The 17,496-nt window shown below is 45.7% G+C and overlaps 3 protein-coding genes across 3 annotated transcripts in view; all 3 read right to left on the bottom strand.

Annotated features, from left to right (window-relative positions):
• Window positions 1–17,496, bottom strand: part of LOC141212792 (uncharacterized) — a 235,594-nt gene that overhangs the window by 209,489 nt on the left and 8,609 nt on the right. The gene's annotated exons all lie outside the window — the stretch shown is intronic.
• Window positions 1–17,496, bottom strand: part of LOC141212809 (uncharacterized) — a 229,842-nt gene that overhangs the window by 153,190 nt on the left and 59,156 nt on the right. The gene's annotated exons all lie outside the window — the stretch shown is intronic.
• Window positions 2,300–17,496, bottom strand: part of LOC141212818 (uncharacterized) — a 74,349-nt gene continuing 59,152 nt past the window's right edge. Inside the window, exon 8 of the mRNA XM_073665125.1 lies at window positions 2,300–4,242. Coding sequence (XP_073521226.1) covers window positions 3,645–4,242 — 598 coding nt within the window. The 3' untranslated portion in view covers window positions 2,300–3,644. The remainder of the gene's footprint in view (window positions 4,243–17,496) is intronic.

Here is a 17,496-nt window from a genome sequence, read left to right on the forward strand (position 1 = left end):
CTGAGTGATTTTCTATCTGCCACCCATTCTTTCAAATTACCTGGGAGCTTTGACATAAATTGTTCCAGCATGACTATATCCATTACATGTTCTGCTTCCTGAGCCCTCAGTCCTTCTATCCACCGAGTGCATGCCGTACGTAGCGTGTTGGCAAACTCCCGATGTGTGTGTGCAGCGGGCTTGTCAGTCTCCCGAAACTTCCTCCGGTAGGTTTCCGGCGTGACCGCATACCTCTCTAGTAATGCACTGCGAATGGTAGAGTAACATCTCTGATCCCCAGAAGACAGGTTATTAAAAGCTTCTCTTGCTTTTCCGGTCAGGCCAACACTCAAAAATCTGGGCCAGTCACTGACTGACACCACATGCAGCAGGCAGAGGTTCTCAAATAACCGGAGATGTTCATCAATATCCGAGGTGTCCTCATTGAACTGTGGTATATCCCGGTACCTTAAAGATGTAGGCCCCTCTCTCCTGTTATCCACTGTCCTCTGCACTGGGGCGGGTGGGGGTATCGCTACATGCACACCCAGCAATTTGTTTAACACTGCCGCCCGCTCCATCTCCGTGGCACTCTCTCCTAGCGCGTCCAGCATCCTCCTCAACTCAGTTGGTACATCCTCCGTCATCTCTTCTGCCAAGTCACCGCTCGGTAACTTTCCCTGGTATGCTCTCCAGAGATAGGTGATCCCACTGCTGCCACCACTTGTAAAGATGTGCGGTTGTGGGTTGTAAGTAATCACCTAAGCAGGTTATCGATGCAACAATATTTTATTAATTACATCCATGGTAATGCAGCAATTCCAAGTAAATGGCCAAAATACAGTTCTCTCAGTCCTTAAGTTCTCAACCTGGGATCAGTTGATAACTGAGCTCCAACACTCCATAAGCCATCCATCCATCAGCTCCACGTCCACAGCCATAGGTCCTATCCCTTCAGTGTCCTTCCATCAACTAACCCCCACTAACACATGTCTTTCCTCTACATCTCTGGGGTCAGCCCCCTCCCAGCACAGAAGTGATCACCCTCCCACTCAAGCATTCACTGTAAGCCAAAAACAATGAAGAATATTCTAGAAGCCTTCATTTGAGAAAGGATGTAAGACCCCCTGTGATGACGGCTCCTCTGAGTCTCAATCCAAACTCACCTAATGAGACCATTGGCTGTTGAAACAATGGACTCCTGAGATAAAGATGTCCTGAGATACAGATTAGTGGAATGCTGGACATTTTACAAGTGAATCTAGTGTACACACTGACAAGTTAGCAGAACTATATAAAACATGACAAGTAAATCACTAATAAAACACAATAATAATATTAACAAAAATGGTGGTCCATTGCTGGAAAAAAGTATCATAGTCTTTAGAAAATGGGCAGCTCCTCACAATCATCATCATCATCATCCACCTCTTGTGACAGTAATTGCACTTTCCCACTGTTGCCTTCGTGTGACCGTGGCTGCGCCAATATTTGGGCCGCTACACGCGTTCTCCTCTTCACTCGCTTGAAGATGGCCGGGCAAGAGGCCCGAATCTACAAATGGAAAAGTGAACAGCTCTTCTGAGTGTCCAAGTGTGGGATCAGTTGTCTCCGGGCACTCGGCATGGTGAGACGAAGGAGATTCAGGGTGAGGAATATGCGATCCAGACTCACGGCTACTGAGACTTGACCGTGTGGAAGACAGGGTGGTGGTGGTGGCAAAGAGACTGGAAGCATTATCTGCTATCCAACCAATAACCTTTTGACACTGCTCTGGGTTCAATAGTGGTGTACTGTGATCACCTAGTAATTGGGACAGGAAGGTCGAGCGACAAGATGTGGGTGTTTGTTGTGGCACAATTTCAGCTTGCCCACGGCCACGTCCTCTGAATGCACCATCACCATTACGTCCACTTCCCCGTCCCTTGCCACACACCTTGCCCATTTTAAATGGAGGACAATATTTTCCACATTCACGAGAAATGGCTGATTTTGGAACGCAGTTATATGTGATATGTCTGACAAAATAGCAGGCCTGTAATTTACTTATATTATTCTACACAGAGACCGACTGGGAATAGCTTGACTGAAACACTGCAACAAAATGAAAATGGAAGAAATGGCTAATTTTGGAACACTGTTATAGGTGATATGTCTGACAGAGAACCACGGTTTTAAATAGCAGGCCTGTAATTTACTAATTCTAGTGTGAATAGCTTGACCGACACACTGCAACTTAATGGAAAAGGAGGCCAATATTTTCCACGTTCGGTTCAAATTTCTGGATTTTTATTGCTGAAATATGAAACAGATCTGGCTGTATTCTGCAGTGTTACCAAGCAAATGGAGCAGAAAAATGGTGTACTCTGGATTGCTTTTTAAGCAAATAACCAGGATTAAGATAAAAAAAAAAATTGCCCTTGCCCCTGATATCTGGGGTTATGTCTACAACTATCTGTAATTTTTACAGAAGCAGCAGACAGGACGTTCAATGGACCCTCATGCGCTATATGCACTGCAGTCTGCCACATACACTGCCTGCCTGCCTAACTCCTGCCTAGTACTGATTATATGCAGCTGGATTAGTCCTCAGAAGGACTGTTAGTTCAGTTGGATATATACTGTATATATGTTCTGGAATACCTATACTAACTATAAACAAGCAAATCTCTCCCTGTTTTAATTATATTAAAACAGTAAAACTACTGAGTACCGTGTTGGCAATATGACGGCCATATTGCTTCTATGGAATGTTCCTTGGAAAAAATATGACCCACATCAGAAATGAGGACAAAAACTGGATTAGAATCAAATATTATAAGCCGTCTCCATCTTACCTCAGCAGAAAGGGGAAGTGAGGGGTCTGATGAGATCCATTATAACATCTCTTCTACCATCTATCAAGATCAGGTCAAGAAGAACCACATGCGTATGGTCGTTCAGTACCACAACCTTTTCGGTGGCATCTTCCCCGCAAAGAAATCTCATGGTCCAGTCATGTAAGGTTTATTCATTCTTTTTATTAGACTGTTTTTTTTATGTATGACTTTTTGTAATTGCTCGATTTGTAACTTTTTAAGCACTGTACTACTTTTGGATATTAAATCTAACATTTAATATGTTTGTTTTTCGTTGCTTTAACGTACCCACAATCTTGAGAGAGAAAATAGCTTGGTTGTGTTACTAGGTAGCCAGAGTGAAAGTAGTGAACTGCTCAGGAACTTGGGAAAGCTGGATGTGCATATGTCCCAGTGTGTTGCCAAGTAAAGGCGACTTGCTGGCGTTGTAAAACCGTGACTGGTGGCAGTGTATGGTGCCTAAGGCAGTAGCCGTGGGTAAGCTGCTGCTTCTCCACGCCCTGGCACCTCACAAACAAGCAGTGTCCCAGTCCATATGTAGTGTGCTGTGAAGTTTGCTTTGCAATAAGTTGTAGGCCAGAGGCTTCCGCTGTACCCACGTCCTTAGGTCCAGGATTGGTGGCAGCGTTAGTGGTTTTCATGACACGGACTAATGGAAAATTCGCTCATCTCTATTTCCTAATCATCATTTAGTGCTGAAAATTGTTTCTCTTTCTCTTCTAAAACTGTGAATTTAAGTTGACTGTAACTGTTGGATTTTTTTTCTTGTAAAATTTGTCAAAATTATTTTAATAAACAAGGAAATGACTATATCGCTACATGAGTTTTTAGATGATGAAGAAGATATGATTCCCGGGAATAATATTTCCCACATTCTAGACATGAATATGGCTTCTCCCCTGTGTGACTTCTGTAATGTGTATGTAAATTTGACTTACGGTTAAAACATTTCCCACATTCTGAACATGAATATGGCTTCGCCCCTGTGTGAATTCGTTGATGCAAAAGGAAATATGATTTCTGGTTGAAACATTTCCCACATTCTAGACATGAATATGGCTTCTCCCCTGTGTGACTTCTGTAATGTGTATGTAAATTTGACTTCTGTTTAAAACATTTCCCACATTCTGAACATGCATATGGCTTCTCCCCTGTGTGAATTCTTTGATGTCTAAGCAAATTTGACGTTTGGTAAAAACATTTACCACATTCTGGACATGAATATGGCTTCTCCCCTGTGTGAATTCTTTGATGTTTAAGAAGGTCTTGTCTCTGGATAAAACATTTCCCACATTCTGAACATGAAAACGGCTTTTCTCCTGTGTGAGTTCTCTGATGTGTCAGCAATTTAGATTTATATTCAAAACATTTCCCACATTCTGAACAGGATAATGGTTTCTTCCCTCTGGGAATTATTTGATGTTCGACATCCCTTCTCTGGCTTTCATTTTGCTTAACAGTCTGTGATGAATCCAAAGAGATGACGGATTGAAAAGGCTCAGATGATTGATTTCTGCTCTGAAGGGCTGGAGGTATAGCTGGAATAATAGCACGCTCTTCATGGGTATCTGGTTTGACTCCACAGTCATCTGCCAAGAATAAAACTGATTTTATTATTTTTCAATATCAATGCCTTATATTTTATAACATTTCTCTATACATAATTCTTTACAAATCAAAGTATAATGAAATTATGACCTAAGACAGTGGTGAGCCATCTGTTCACAAATCCCATGGTACTGAACCCCTAATATACAATCGACAAACATAATACATACAGGCAGAAACGTTTGAGGTGATAAAGGGAGGATTAAAAATAAGCTTTATTACATTACAATCTAAAGCAACAGAGAAAAATACACGCCATAAAAACATGTAAGATGGGGTATTCACATCTCTGAGAAACTATCCCAATATGAAGTAGGTGTAATAATAATAATATAAGCAAATATCTCCAATTAGAAATGTAGTATAGTTCTTCTGATTCGCTATGTCACTTACTCCATGTTCAGGGCATTGCAGTAGATTAGGTATCCATGGTTACTACCACTCCTATAGTGACAGTTAGTTGCTAGTAGTCATAACCATGGATACCTAAGCTACTGAAATGCCCTGCACATGGGGTAAGTGACATAGAAAATCAGGAGAACTATACCACATTTCTAATGGGAGGTATTTGCTATTATTATTATTATTACTACTACACCTACTATATTTTGGGGTAGAATTTTGGAGGTGAGAATACCCCTTTAAGGCTGCATGCTTAGGATTTATCCGGGGCTCATCCAGATGCCCTATTCTATTGTCTTTTTGTGATTACATTTATCCCTCTTAAATGACTTTTTGTATTTTTATGTGTTCTCAATTGCGTTCTAATAAATTGTATTTTTAATCTCAATATTGTCTCACATTTCTCTATATACAGTCATAGTCGAAAGTGTTGGCGCCCTTGAAAATATTCCAGAAAATGAAGTATATCTCCTGTTTTGTTATACACTCGCTTATTTCTGTTGTGGGTACTGGAACAACACAAAAATAAAAAGAGAGAAAAAAAAAGTCCAAAAATAGGCCAGACAAAATTGTTGGCACCTTGCCAAAATACTCTTTCGGCCATGACTGTATGTATTATATAAGACGGTGATGTTAACAGCAGACGCTAAAGTAGGGTCTAATGGATTGCGCTGGTGGAGATGCTGCACTAAATCCACAGGGTCACATAGTTCATTGTGTATGCGCCAAATTAACGAAACTGTTATTAGTAATTTTTAGTTAAGCTGTTACCTGGTTTTGACTAGATTATTACCTGACCCTACTTCTAACTAGAGATGAGCAAACCTTTCAAGGTTCGGTTCAGATCGGAGAATGTCCCGATGCTCGCCGAACAGGAAAAGTGGCATCAGTTGACCCAGAATACAAATAGTATAATTGCACAGCATGGATGCATGGGGCAGGGCTTAGGACAGGGCTTGGAGCAGCATTTCTAGCTTAAACATTGATCAGTAACACATGGATGAGTGACAGGTGTAGGCCTGGTGCTCAGAGCCCTCCTGCTACAGGCAACACACATGAAGTAGACCCAACCACAAGTCTCCACATTTCTAAAAATTATTGCCATACACCACTAAAGTGGCATCAATTTCACCATAGTAGAAATAGTATAATGGGGCTCTGACACCCCTTCCACTACAGGCAACCCAGCAGACGGAGACCCAACTTGGAGTCTCCACATTTCAAAAAATTGTTAGTAACATCAGCAGCAGTAGCAACAGAAGGCATGACAAATGCGTCACAGGCTGCAATAATGCGAGATCAATGCAGCACACTAAAAACTACACCATTGCCTAGCCTGCACAGTCTGCGATTGGGGTGCAAAAGTCATTGGAGATCTATGACTTGTTCATCTTGATGAAGGTTAGGGGGTGTGGATTGTGGACACAGTGGAGCCGTCACCACAGTATGGATAAACATGTTACCATTATGGATTATGTCGTTTGGATTTACACTTTCTTAAAATTACTGCTGCTACTGGATACCTGGGCTTTCATCGTTGTATCTGCCGTCTAGAGGATCATGGACTGTGGCTACTGACTATACTGGCTGGAGATACGAAATCTGTGGGCCAACCAAAAGTTGGGAGACAGTGAGTATGGCGTTATACAAAGCCAGTGGAACTACTGAACCTAGATTGGGAATTTAAGGACTGAGAGAACTGTATTTTGGTCATTTACCTGGAATTGCTTTATTACCATGGCTGTGATCAATAAAATATTGTTGCACCGTTAGCCTGCCTAGGTGATTACTTACAACCCATAACCTCAGATCTTCACAGGGGGTTACACTTTCATGGGAAAGCCAGCTGCACTTATCCGTCATGACTAGTGTTGAGCCACCCCCGTAGTGTTCGAGTTCGGTTCGGTTCGTCGAACACCTGTGTGTTCGCCGAACTGTTCGTCGAACACCGTTAAAACCAATGGCAGGCAAACAAAAACACATAGAAACACATAGAAAACACCTTCAAAGGTGTCCAAAAGCTGACAAACTGCTCAGAAGACACAACTAACACATGGAAAAGTGACAAGTACATATAGTCATGCGAAAAGAAAAGAGGTGGAGGAGTAAAAGGAGGGGGAGACACAGATATAGGCATGTCATGCCCTTCTAAAATCCAAAAAGTGAGAAGCCGACACGTTCAGTCCGCTCCTGCCCGTGCCACCTCCGTGTCGCCGGGTTTGTGCCAGAGCCGCGGTGAACCCTGACGGCCAGCCCCCCTCTCCCAATACTGGTGCCTGTCCGCTGGTGGGTCGAGCGAGCCCCCCTGTGGTGGAGGCAGCTCTAAGCTTTTTAATTTAAATTGTCTCTCTAATTTGAATGAATACACTTTAAATCCATTTACAAGGATCTATTGGAGGGCAAGTCTCATGCCAGCAGCCGCGTAATTCCAGCTCCAGTAGCGTCCACTAAAGCTGCTGCAGTTAAAAAGCTTTTATAAGGATCGAGCTCGGCTGTCCACCGCAAGGCATCCTACTGCCAGTCCCAGCCCCTATGCCTTGGGGTGCCTCCTGATGCTCTTCACCGAGTATCCCGTGGTCACGAAGCATTTCCTTTGAAAAAAATTAAGTGTCCAAACTACAGGTGGTGTAGCTTGCTTAACAGCCGGGATAATCCGCTGACTAGCAGACACTGCTACTAGGCACAAAGTATTTCCTGGGCTAGATGCAGTTAAAAATTTGTAATTAGATACTCTCGGTGGATGCTGAGAAAGCATTCCATAGAGTCTCCTGGCACGCCATATATGATTCTCTTAAAAAGCTTGGGGTAGGGGTCTAGGGGACCCTTTTATAGCCAAAATCACGGCCCTGTATCACAATACGTCACCTAGGCTGAAGATAAATGGAACTGTAGCACCCTGAGGGCTCGGTTGCTACAGAGGTATTGCACCTCACCCAGAGGTGTGATATCTCACTCTCAGGTAAGGATGGAGTGTGGATCAGGACCCGACACCTGCATGCATTACACCACATTGCCGTGGGGCAGGGCGACCAATATGCCTCTGAGATGGGCACGACAGTCCCTGTCCCTGGCTGGAGTGGGGGGAGGGAACACTGAGGAAGGGGAACCCTGTAGTGCAGGAGCAGGGAGGAAGCAGTTCCTGGGTGCATTGAGAAGGGAGTATAAAAGGTGGGCACCATCTTAGTTCAGTGCAGAGAAGTCTGAGCAGAAGTGGCAGGGAGCAGGGGCTCTGCATGAGCTCTGCTCCGGAGGCGGGCCTAGTAACAGAGGCCCAGGCCTGGAAGAGGGAGAAGGAAGGAAGAGGAGTGGAGAAGGCTCCAGGAACGAGGAATGAAGGGATCCCAGGGGTGCGGACGGGCGAGTCGCCACCGCACGCCCGAATCCACCTGCGTGGAGGGGTCAGGCCAAAGGGGGAGACCGGTCCCCGAAACTAGTGGGGGCAGGAAACGACCCTCAGCTAGAAACCAGAGGCTGTGACATTTTATGTGGCGCAGCCCCTCGCTACACGCTAGGAAGGCACCACATAGGGTCAGGGAAACTGGCGCCAAGTTTACCAAGAGGAGGCCCGAGGCAGCCGGACAGAAGGGTTGGTAAGAAAGGCCAGACAAAGGACACACAAAGGGGGTCCTGTGAAGCGCTCCAAAGTTATCTGGGAGTTGTCTGAGCCCCTCACCTGGTGAGCACAGTACGACGTGGGCAGCCGTTACCTGCAGACGTGGTCTGGATAATAAGAACTGTGAGTAAAGGCCCTGGACTGCATCACTGACTCCGTGTCGTTACTGCTGTTGCCCTTCACTATCACCCCCATCCTCCGCATACACTGCCCTGAGGCTATACTCCTCCCATGGGGAGTTATGCTACGCTCTGCTGCACCCACAACACCAGCCTCAGCGGTCTGCCCTGCAGCGGCGGTTCACTCTGACCGCAATCCACGGGTGGCGTAGTCGGACATTTAAACATCAAAACCACATAAATAGTTCCGCCACTGGCTTGACCACCCTGAGCCACGGAACCGGGTCGCTGCCACGAAGACTACAACCACCAGCATCCACCAAAAAGGGTCCGGCTCCGGGTGTCCCAAGGCCCAGGGGGTTCATCAGAACATTTTCATCACCTTTCACAATCACCAATGGGACAAGGCAGGGATGTCCTCTGTCCCCTCTCTTATACATCCTAGTGACGGAGCACCTGCTCTCATCAATTCGCCATAACCCCAATATTAGGTGGATTGAGGTGGGAGGCACCGAGTACAAGTGCTCTCTATTTGCTGATGATGTCCTAGTATATATCACTCAATCACATATATCCATCCATGCTGTTATGGCTGAAATAGATCACTTTGTTACATGGTCAAATTTTAAAATCAATGCAGCGAAGTCTGAGGCCCTCGATGTCTTCCTCCCCAAATCCATATAGGATTCCATCCAGTCCAACTTTCCCTTTGCCTGGCCCTCACAGGGTATCAAATACTTAGGAATTCCTATTCATAGAGACCTCTCCCATCTATGTTATCTTAATTTTGGGCCCTTTATTGAACAACTCCATACAGACCACGGTTGGCAAGTTATTACTGTAAGATTCACTACGTGAACCACTGGTGTTTTGTGGAAAAGCACATGTACACTGTGTTCCAAATTATTATGCAAAAAGTGTTTAGGAGTGATAAGGGAAGAATTTGTTTGTTTGTCAGTTAAACTCATTGATGGTGATGTGTGTCAGGGCTCTTTATATCACTGTAAGCAATTGCAGACACCTGTGCTAATTAGTTTGGCAGGTGTGTCCAATGAAAGGCAAGACTACTTAAGAAGTCTGTCTCACATTATTAAGCAGCCTACATTTTCTGCCAAAATGGGAAAGAAAAAGGATGTGTCGGCTGCTGAGAAGCAACAAATTGTGGAGTTTTTAGGTCAAGGCATGACTACAATCAACATTGTGCGATGATCAGGATGAAGTGTCTTGGCAATCAAGAAGTATGTAGCTGATTCACAGTACACACGTGTGCGTGCTGATAAGGGCAAATTGAGGACTCTTTCCTACAGGCAATTACGTCAGGTTAAAAGAGCAGCGGCAAAAAAGCCTTGTCATAGCAGCAGACAAGTTTTTGAAGCTGCTGGTGCCTCCAACGTCCCCTGAACAACAAGATGCAGGGTCCTTCAGAGGTTTGCAGCTGTGCATACGCCATCCTGTCGACCTCCTCTATCCACTTCACACAAGCAGAAACGGCTCCAGTGGGTCAAACATTACATGAAGACTGATTTCAAAACTGTTTTGTTCACGGATGAGTGCCGTGCAGCGCTCGATGGTCCAGATGGATGGAGTGGAGGATGGCTGGTTGATGGACACCCCACGCAAACACGGCTACAGCGCCAACAAGGAGGAGGTGGAGTAATGTTTTGGGCTGGAATCATGGGGAGAGAGATTGTCGGCCCCTTTAGGATCCCTGAAGGCGCTAAAGATGAACTCCATAATGTATGTGGATTTTCTCAAACAGCACTTCCTGCCATGGTTCAAGAAGAAGAACCGTGTATTTCACAGCAAGATCATTTTTTTGCATGATAATGCACCATCTCATGCTGCACATAAAACATCTGCATCTCTGGCTGATATGGGCATAAAAGGGGACAAACTTATGGTGTGACCCCCATGCTCCCCTGACCTCTACCCCATTCAGAACCTCTGGAGCATCATCAAAAGGAGTGTCTATGATGGCGGGAGGCAGTTCACATCTAAGCAACAGCTCTGGGAGGGTATTCTGTCCTCATGCAAAACAATTGAAGCAGAAACCATCCAAAACCTGACAAATTCAATGGACGAGAGAGTTCAGAAGCTCCTTTCGAACAAGGGGTCCTATGTGAAAATGTAACATCACCTAGAATAAAGTTTTGAGTTGAAAACTGTTTGATTTCAGTTTCTAATAACCTGCTAATGCTTATAATTGCAAAAATGACCATTTTTTTGGTCTTTATTAAAATGAAAAGGTTGATCGAAAAGTTTGGGGGATCTAAGAGTGTGGCAACCCAGTAGTCATGATTACTTCGAATTCTGACAATATGAGGGTCATGTTGCAGGTAGTGCAGCAAGAAGGCACTCATGTGTGTTGCGCATCCAGGAGCACCAAGTCCCTGTTGTGTTGGTGGCGAGGTAACAATCATGCTTCCTTCCTCTGTCCTCTCCCCCCAACCTCGCACAACAGAAATGTGATCAAGGTCTCCCTCATCTGATGAGTCTTCCATCAGTTCGTCCTCCACTTCTTCCTGGGCTCCTGCACCTTCCTCACTAGTTTGGCTGCTACCATGCGCCCTGGTCAAACCATCTCCCCCACCCTCACATGCCTGCCGCCTTGGTGCTGCCGACCGTCTGGACCTTGCAGATGTTAGCCCTTCCGCATACAACTCCTCCTCCTCTACTTCCTCCACCTCCTCTTGTGCCACCACTTGACTCCGAATTCTGTTTAACATGTGCTCCAGCATGTAAATCACCGGAATAGTCATGCTGATAATGGCATCGTCAGCACTAAACATCTTCGTCGCCATTTCAAAACTGTGCAGAAGGGTGCATAGGTCCCTGATCTGAGACCACTCCTCCAGCGTGATTTGCCCCACCTCTGGATCTCGTTGGCCCAGGCTATACGTCAGAACGTATTGCACCAGGGCTTGTCGGTGCTGCCACAGTCGCTGCAACATGTGCAGAGTTGAATTCCACCGGGTAGGCACATCGCATTTTAGCCGGTGAAGTGGCAGGCCCAACGACTTCTGTAGAGATGTAAGTCGCTGAGCTGCGGGATGCGAATGGCGGAAGTGAGCACACAGCGACCGTGCCCTCTGCAAAAGGCCATCTAGTCTGGGATAGTGGGCTAAAAATTGCCGGACAACCAGGTTCAACACGTGAGCCATACAAGGCACGTGTGTGACATTGCCCCGGCGAAGGGCCGCACCCAGGTTTGCAGCATTGTCGCACACGGCCTTCCCTGGTTTCAGGTCCAGTGGAGACAACCATTCATGAAATTGGTTCTCCAGAGCTGACCACAACTCCTCAGCTGTGTGACTCACATTTCCCAGACATTTCAATGTAAAAACCGCCTGATGACGTTGAGCCCTACTGCCAGCATAGTAAGGAGGTGTGCAGGATCCCTTCTGCGCAGTTAGAAAGCTTGTGGCATGACCAGACAGGCTTTGGGTGCAGGTGGAAGACCGAGAGGAGGTTGAGGAGGCAGAAGCAGTGGAGGAACTTTGACATAAAGAGGATTGACGCACAACTCGTGGGGACGGCAAGACTTGGACAGCAGCCCCTTGTCCTGCTGTCACCATAGTTACCCAGTGCCCAGTCAGCGACATGTAATGCCCCTGTCCATGCCTACTCGTCCAAGTGTCTGTGGTGAAATGCACCCTGTCACACACACAGTTTCTCAAAGAAGCGGTGATGTTGTGTGCGACATGCTGGTGGAGCGCAGGCACACCTTTCTTTGAGAAGTAGTGCCGACTGGGCATCTGGTACTGGGGCACTGCGACGGACATAAGGTCTCGAAAATCCTCTGTGTCCACCAGGCGGAAAGGCAGCATTTCTGTAGCCAAGAGCTTGCAGATGGTGAAATTCAACCTCTTAGCTTTCTCATTGCTAGGAGGAAATGGTCTTTTACTTGTCCACATCTGAGGGACCGAGGGCTGGCTATTGTGCTTAGACGGGGTTGATAAGGGTGTCCCCGGCAAACTGCCGGTCTGTGAGGAAGATGCAGGCGGACATGTTAGGTTGCCTTGATCCAAAGGTGGTGCTATCGATGTCGGACAGCGCACAACACCAGCTGGTGTTACCACCTGCAAAGAAAATGATGACCTGCCAATCACGCTGGCTGTTGCGGGTAAAGAGGTGGCAGGTCTGCGCCCCAAAACAGGTGTGACTGCTGTCCCCCCAGTCACAGAGGATGAAGAGGCCGCGGATGCACAAGATATGGCAGACGGTGGTTGGCCCGGCCGGCTAGGCCGCATTGTAGCACACTGAGCTTCCCACTGCAACTTATGCTTCATGTCCATGTGCCGGTTCATGCATGAAGTACTCAAACTATGTATTTTTTGGCCTCTACTTAGCTTTTGCTGACAAATGTTACAGATAACACGAGTTGGGTCATCTTTATCGATCTGAAAAAATGCCCAGGCTATGCAAGGCTTAGCACCCATGCGACCTGAAGAGCCACCACGACTTGTGGTGAGAGGCAGAGTTGTGTTTGAGGATGCAGTTGTTGACGTGCTTCCAGTACTACGTCTCTGTCCAGGAAGGCGCAACCTGACCTCGTCGTCACTAGCATCTTCCTCCACCTCCTCTGCTGACCTCATCTCTTGGCTGACTGTTGGTTGACAGTAAGTGGGATCTCCAACCTCATCATCATCACCCTGTGCGTTATCACACCCGTCGTCCTCAGAGCCAACCTGTTCCTGCCCTGACAAAAAACTAAAGTTGTCGCTCCAATCAGGTATTTGAGTCTCATCATCGTCTTCCTCATTGTCTCCACCAACAGGAGTTACAGTTTGGGAATGAGGGTCTACATTATGGTCAGAACCTTCTGCGTCTGGTCCTGGATCCGACTCATAAAGATTCTGGGCATCAGTGCAGATCATTTCCTCGTCTGGATTCACAGAAGCGCTGGAGTCGACCTCTGATTCCCAGGCTATAGTATGAGTAAACAGCTCTGCAGACTCAACCATCTGTTCTACCTCATACTCAGACGGGCAGCTGGAGATTTGGGAGCTGTGAGGAAGCAAGTGCGATTGGGGTGACACCTTTGAGGACTGGAGTATTTGTGATGTTGAAGTTGATGTGGAGGTGAGCCCACTTAAAGGAGCACTTGATATCCGTTGAAGCACCTGCTGTTTTTGTGCCTCATCTGGAATTTGTAGCGATTGGCGTGGCCGTAAGAAAGGGATCTTATCACATTGTCCGCTAAAAGAAGTAGACATTTTAGTTTGGCTGGAAGATGGTCTTTCTTCTGCAGATGTTACTGTTGCTTTAACACCTACCCCATGGACACAACCTTTTTTCCCCTTCCCAACACGCCTATTCCCCTTTCCACCAGCAGCAGGCCTTTTTCCACTCATTTTGGTGGTTAACTAATTCACAACTCTGGAGTTGTTTGCACAAAAAAACAATGGATGGGAACCGAGCAGAGCTGAGTGGCCAAACTGTGGTATTAGGCCAAAACTATTGTCTGGGTTAGATGCAGAAAAAAATTATATTCAATTTGCAACCTGATGGAGGTCAGTATAGATGGACTAATAGAGAAAGTCCCACACACTGCTAGAAGGCCAAATATTTTTTCAGAGCTAGATGCAGACAAAAAATTATATTCAGTTTGCAACCTGATGGAGGTCAGTATAGATGGACTAATAGAGAAAGTCCCACACACTGCTAGAAGGCCAAATATTTTTTCAGAGCTAGATGCAGACAAAAAATTATTTTTAATTTGCAACCTGATGGAGGTCAGTATAGATGGACTAATAGAGAAAGTCCCACACACTGCTAGAAGGCCAAATATTTTTTCAGAGCTAGATGCAGGCAAAAAATTATTTTGAATTTGCAACCTGATGGAGGTCAGTATAGATGGACTAATAGAGAAAGTCCCACACACTGCTAGAAGGCCAAATATTTTTTCAGAGCTAGATGCAGAAAAAAATTATATTCAGTTTGCAACCTGATGGAGGTCAGTATAGATGGATTGATAGAACAAGTCCCACACACTGCTAGAAGGCCAAATATTTTTTCAGAGCTAGATGCAGACAAAAAAATATTTTTAATTTGCAGCCTGATTGAGGTCAGTATAGATGGACTAATAGAGATAGTCCCACACACTGCTAGAAGGCCAAATATTTTTTCAGAGCTAGATGCAGATAAAAATTATTTTTAATTTGCAACCTGATGGAGGTCAGTACAGATGGACTAATAGAGAAAGTCCCACACACTGCTAGAAGGCCAAATATTTTTTCAGAGCTAGATGCAGAAAAAAATTATATTCAATTTGCAACCTGATGGAGGTCAGTATAGATGGACTAATAGAATGATGCTATGCCCAAAAGATTTTACTTCACTAGGTGCAGTAAAAAAATTGGTATTCTATACACAGGTGGTATATCTTGCAACACAGATAGGCTACTCCACTGACTAACACACTCTGCAATAGGCCAAAAAGGATTAGCTTTGCTAGATTCAGCCAAATGCTGTGAAAAAAACTTGCACAGCACTGGCACAGACCTGCCTGGCAAAAACTGATAGGAACTGATGTAACCTAGTCCTGAAAAGGACTGCAATTACAATTAGTCTTTACTCCCACAATCTATCTATTTAAGAGCACAGACCTGCCTGATAAAAGTCGTAGGAAATGCTGTAACCTAGTCCTTAAAAGGACTGCAATCACAACTATTCCCTACTCCCAAGCTATCTGTAGATTTGTGCGAAAATTGGCTTGAAATTAACAAGGTATAGCGCACACAGCAACAGCGGTGCCGTCTAACACGCAGCTGCAGCAGTGAGAAAATGGTGGCGACGGGGAAAATGACTTGGTCTTATAGGGCAAGGACATGTGACATACACTGCCAATGACACATGCCCTTGCTTGTGTGAAAAAAAGCACTTCGCTCCGTGTGTGAGCTGCTGATAGGCTGACAGATTGCACCTCCCCACAGTAAATGCGGGAAAGAGAAAAAAAAATGGAGATCTTCATTATTCCTGCAGAGATCCATCCCCTGCCCCTCCCCCCACCCCGCTGTACACTCAAACTGCGTATTAACATTAATTTTCATCATTACTGAGAAAAAATCCAGTTATGATTTTGGTGCACGAACAGTTATCGAACATAACCTCGAACAGCCGAATTTTTCTCAAATCGTTCGTGTTCGCCGAACGGCTCGAACACTGCCCAAAACAGCTCGAATTTGAGATTGGCGAACAGTTCGAGTCGAACAACGCTCATCTCTAGTCATGACACCAGCAGCAGCGCTGAAGACACGTTCTGAGAGAACGCTGGCTGCCGGGCATGACAAAACCTCCAAGGCGTGACAAGTGAACTCAGGCCACTCTTCCATTTTTGAAGACCAAAATGCAAAAGGGTCCAATCCCCTCTTATGGCATTGATATTGAGCTTGAGATACTCCTGCACCATCCTCTCCAGTTGTTCATTATGCGTCAGACTTGTACTCTGTTCTGCTGGTGAACAAACTGGTCTAAAAAATGTGTGAAACAACTCACAGAAATTGCCTGTGCCACTTACCCCTGCTGCTGCTAATGTTTTTGCGTTGACAACTTGACGTTCCCAGGATTGGAAGTCTAGAACTGCGATGCACATTGTGTGCCTCACTGCTGTCTTGGGGAAAAGCACTCTTAAGATGGTCTACAAGTGTGTTTCGATACTCCAGCATGCAGGTGTCCCTTTCTAGAGGAAAAAGCATCTGGCAAAATTTACTCTTGTATCGTGAATCTAACGGAGTGGCAATGTCAGGATTTCTGTTGCCCTTCTACAGTTTGACCACTAGTGGCCGTTATTGTTCACTTTAATATTGTGTTCACTCCTTACCACAGGAGACTGCTGTTGTGTTCTGCAATTGCCCTTTACCAAGATGGCAGATTCTGAATCTATGGAATCCATCTTGTTTCCTGTTTGGGCCTATTTAAAGCCACATGGATCTCTCACTCATTGCTTGAGTAGTGTGTCTAGTTGTTAGCCTAGTTTCAGTCTCCAGTTCTGGAACATTCTTACCCAGACTGTTCTATTCACCCTGGATTGTATCCTGCAAACTTCTTGCTATTTCCAAGAACTTTTACTACCACTTGCTTGCTGTTCCTGCTGGTGCTCCTTTGGCCACTGGTTTCCAACAGTACTACTCCAGTATCGTAACAAGCAACCCAGTAGTCAGCATTATTTCTAATCCTAACAATACGGCCATCATGTTGCAGATAGTACAGCAAGAAAGCGCTCATGTGTCGGGCGCTTCCATGAGGTCCAAGTCCATGATGTGTTGCTTCCTCTGTCCCCTCCCACCAACCATGGACAACAGAGGGGGGGGGGGGGGATCATTATCCTCTTCATCTCCTGACTGTTGCGTTCCCATCACCATTTCCTCGTCGTCCTCCTCCATTTGTTCGCCGGTTCCTGCACCTTCACTAACAGTTTGTCTGGTATCATGAGACCCCTCGATCACTGTAATCCACCCTTCCATGGCACCAGCCTGTGCAACGACAGTTCGGAACTTAGAAATATTGTTATCCTTTACGCATCCTCCTCTTCCTCTGGGACCACCACCTCCTCCTGCAGACTATTCAATGTGTGCTTCAGCATGTAGATGACCAGAATAGTGATACTGATGACGGCATACTCAGCGCTAACCATTTCGAAACTATGCAGAAGGGTGCAGAGGTCCTTCATCTGTGCCAACTCCCCAAGCGTGATTCGCACCACGTCCGTACTGCGTTGGCCCAGGCTATGCAAAATTACATACTTCACCAAGGCTTGTCGCAACATGTGCAGAGTGGAATTCCATCATATTGGCACATTGCATATCAACCGGTTAACCAGTAAGCCGAAAGACCTCTGTAATGATGTAAGTCGATGACCCGTGGGGTGCGAACTGCAAAAGTGAGAACACATTGACGTGCTTTCTGCAGCAGCACA

This window comes from Phyllobates terribilis, unplaced genomic scaffold, assembly GCF_046119375.1.
Source record: "Phyllobates terribilis strain yellow unplaced genomic scaffold, ASM4611937v1 Scaffold_186__1_contigs__length_3700242, whole genome shotgun sequence".
Lineage (NCBI taxonomy): Eukaryota > Metazoa > Chordata > Amphibia > Anura > Dendrobatidae > Phyllobates > Phyllobates terribilis.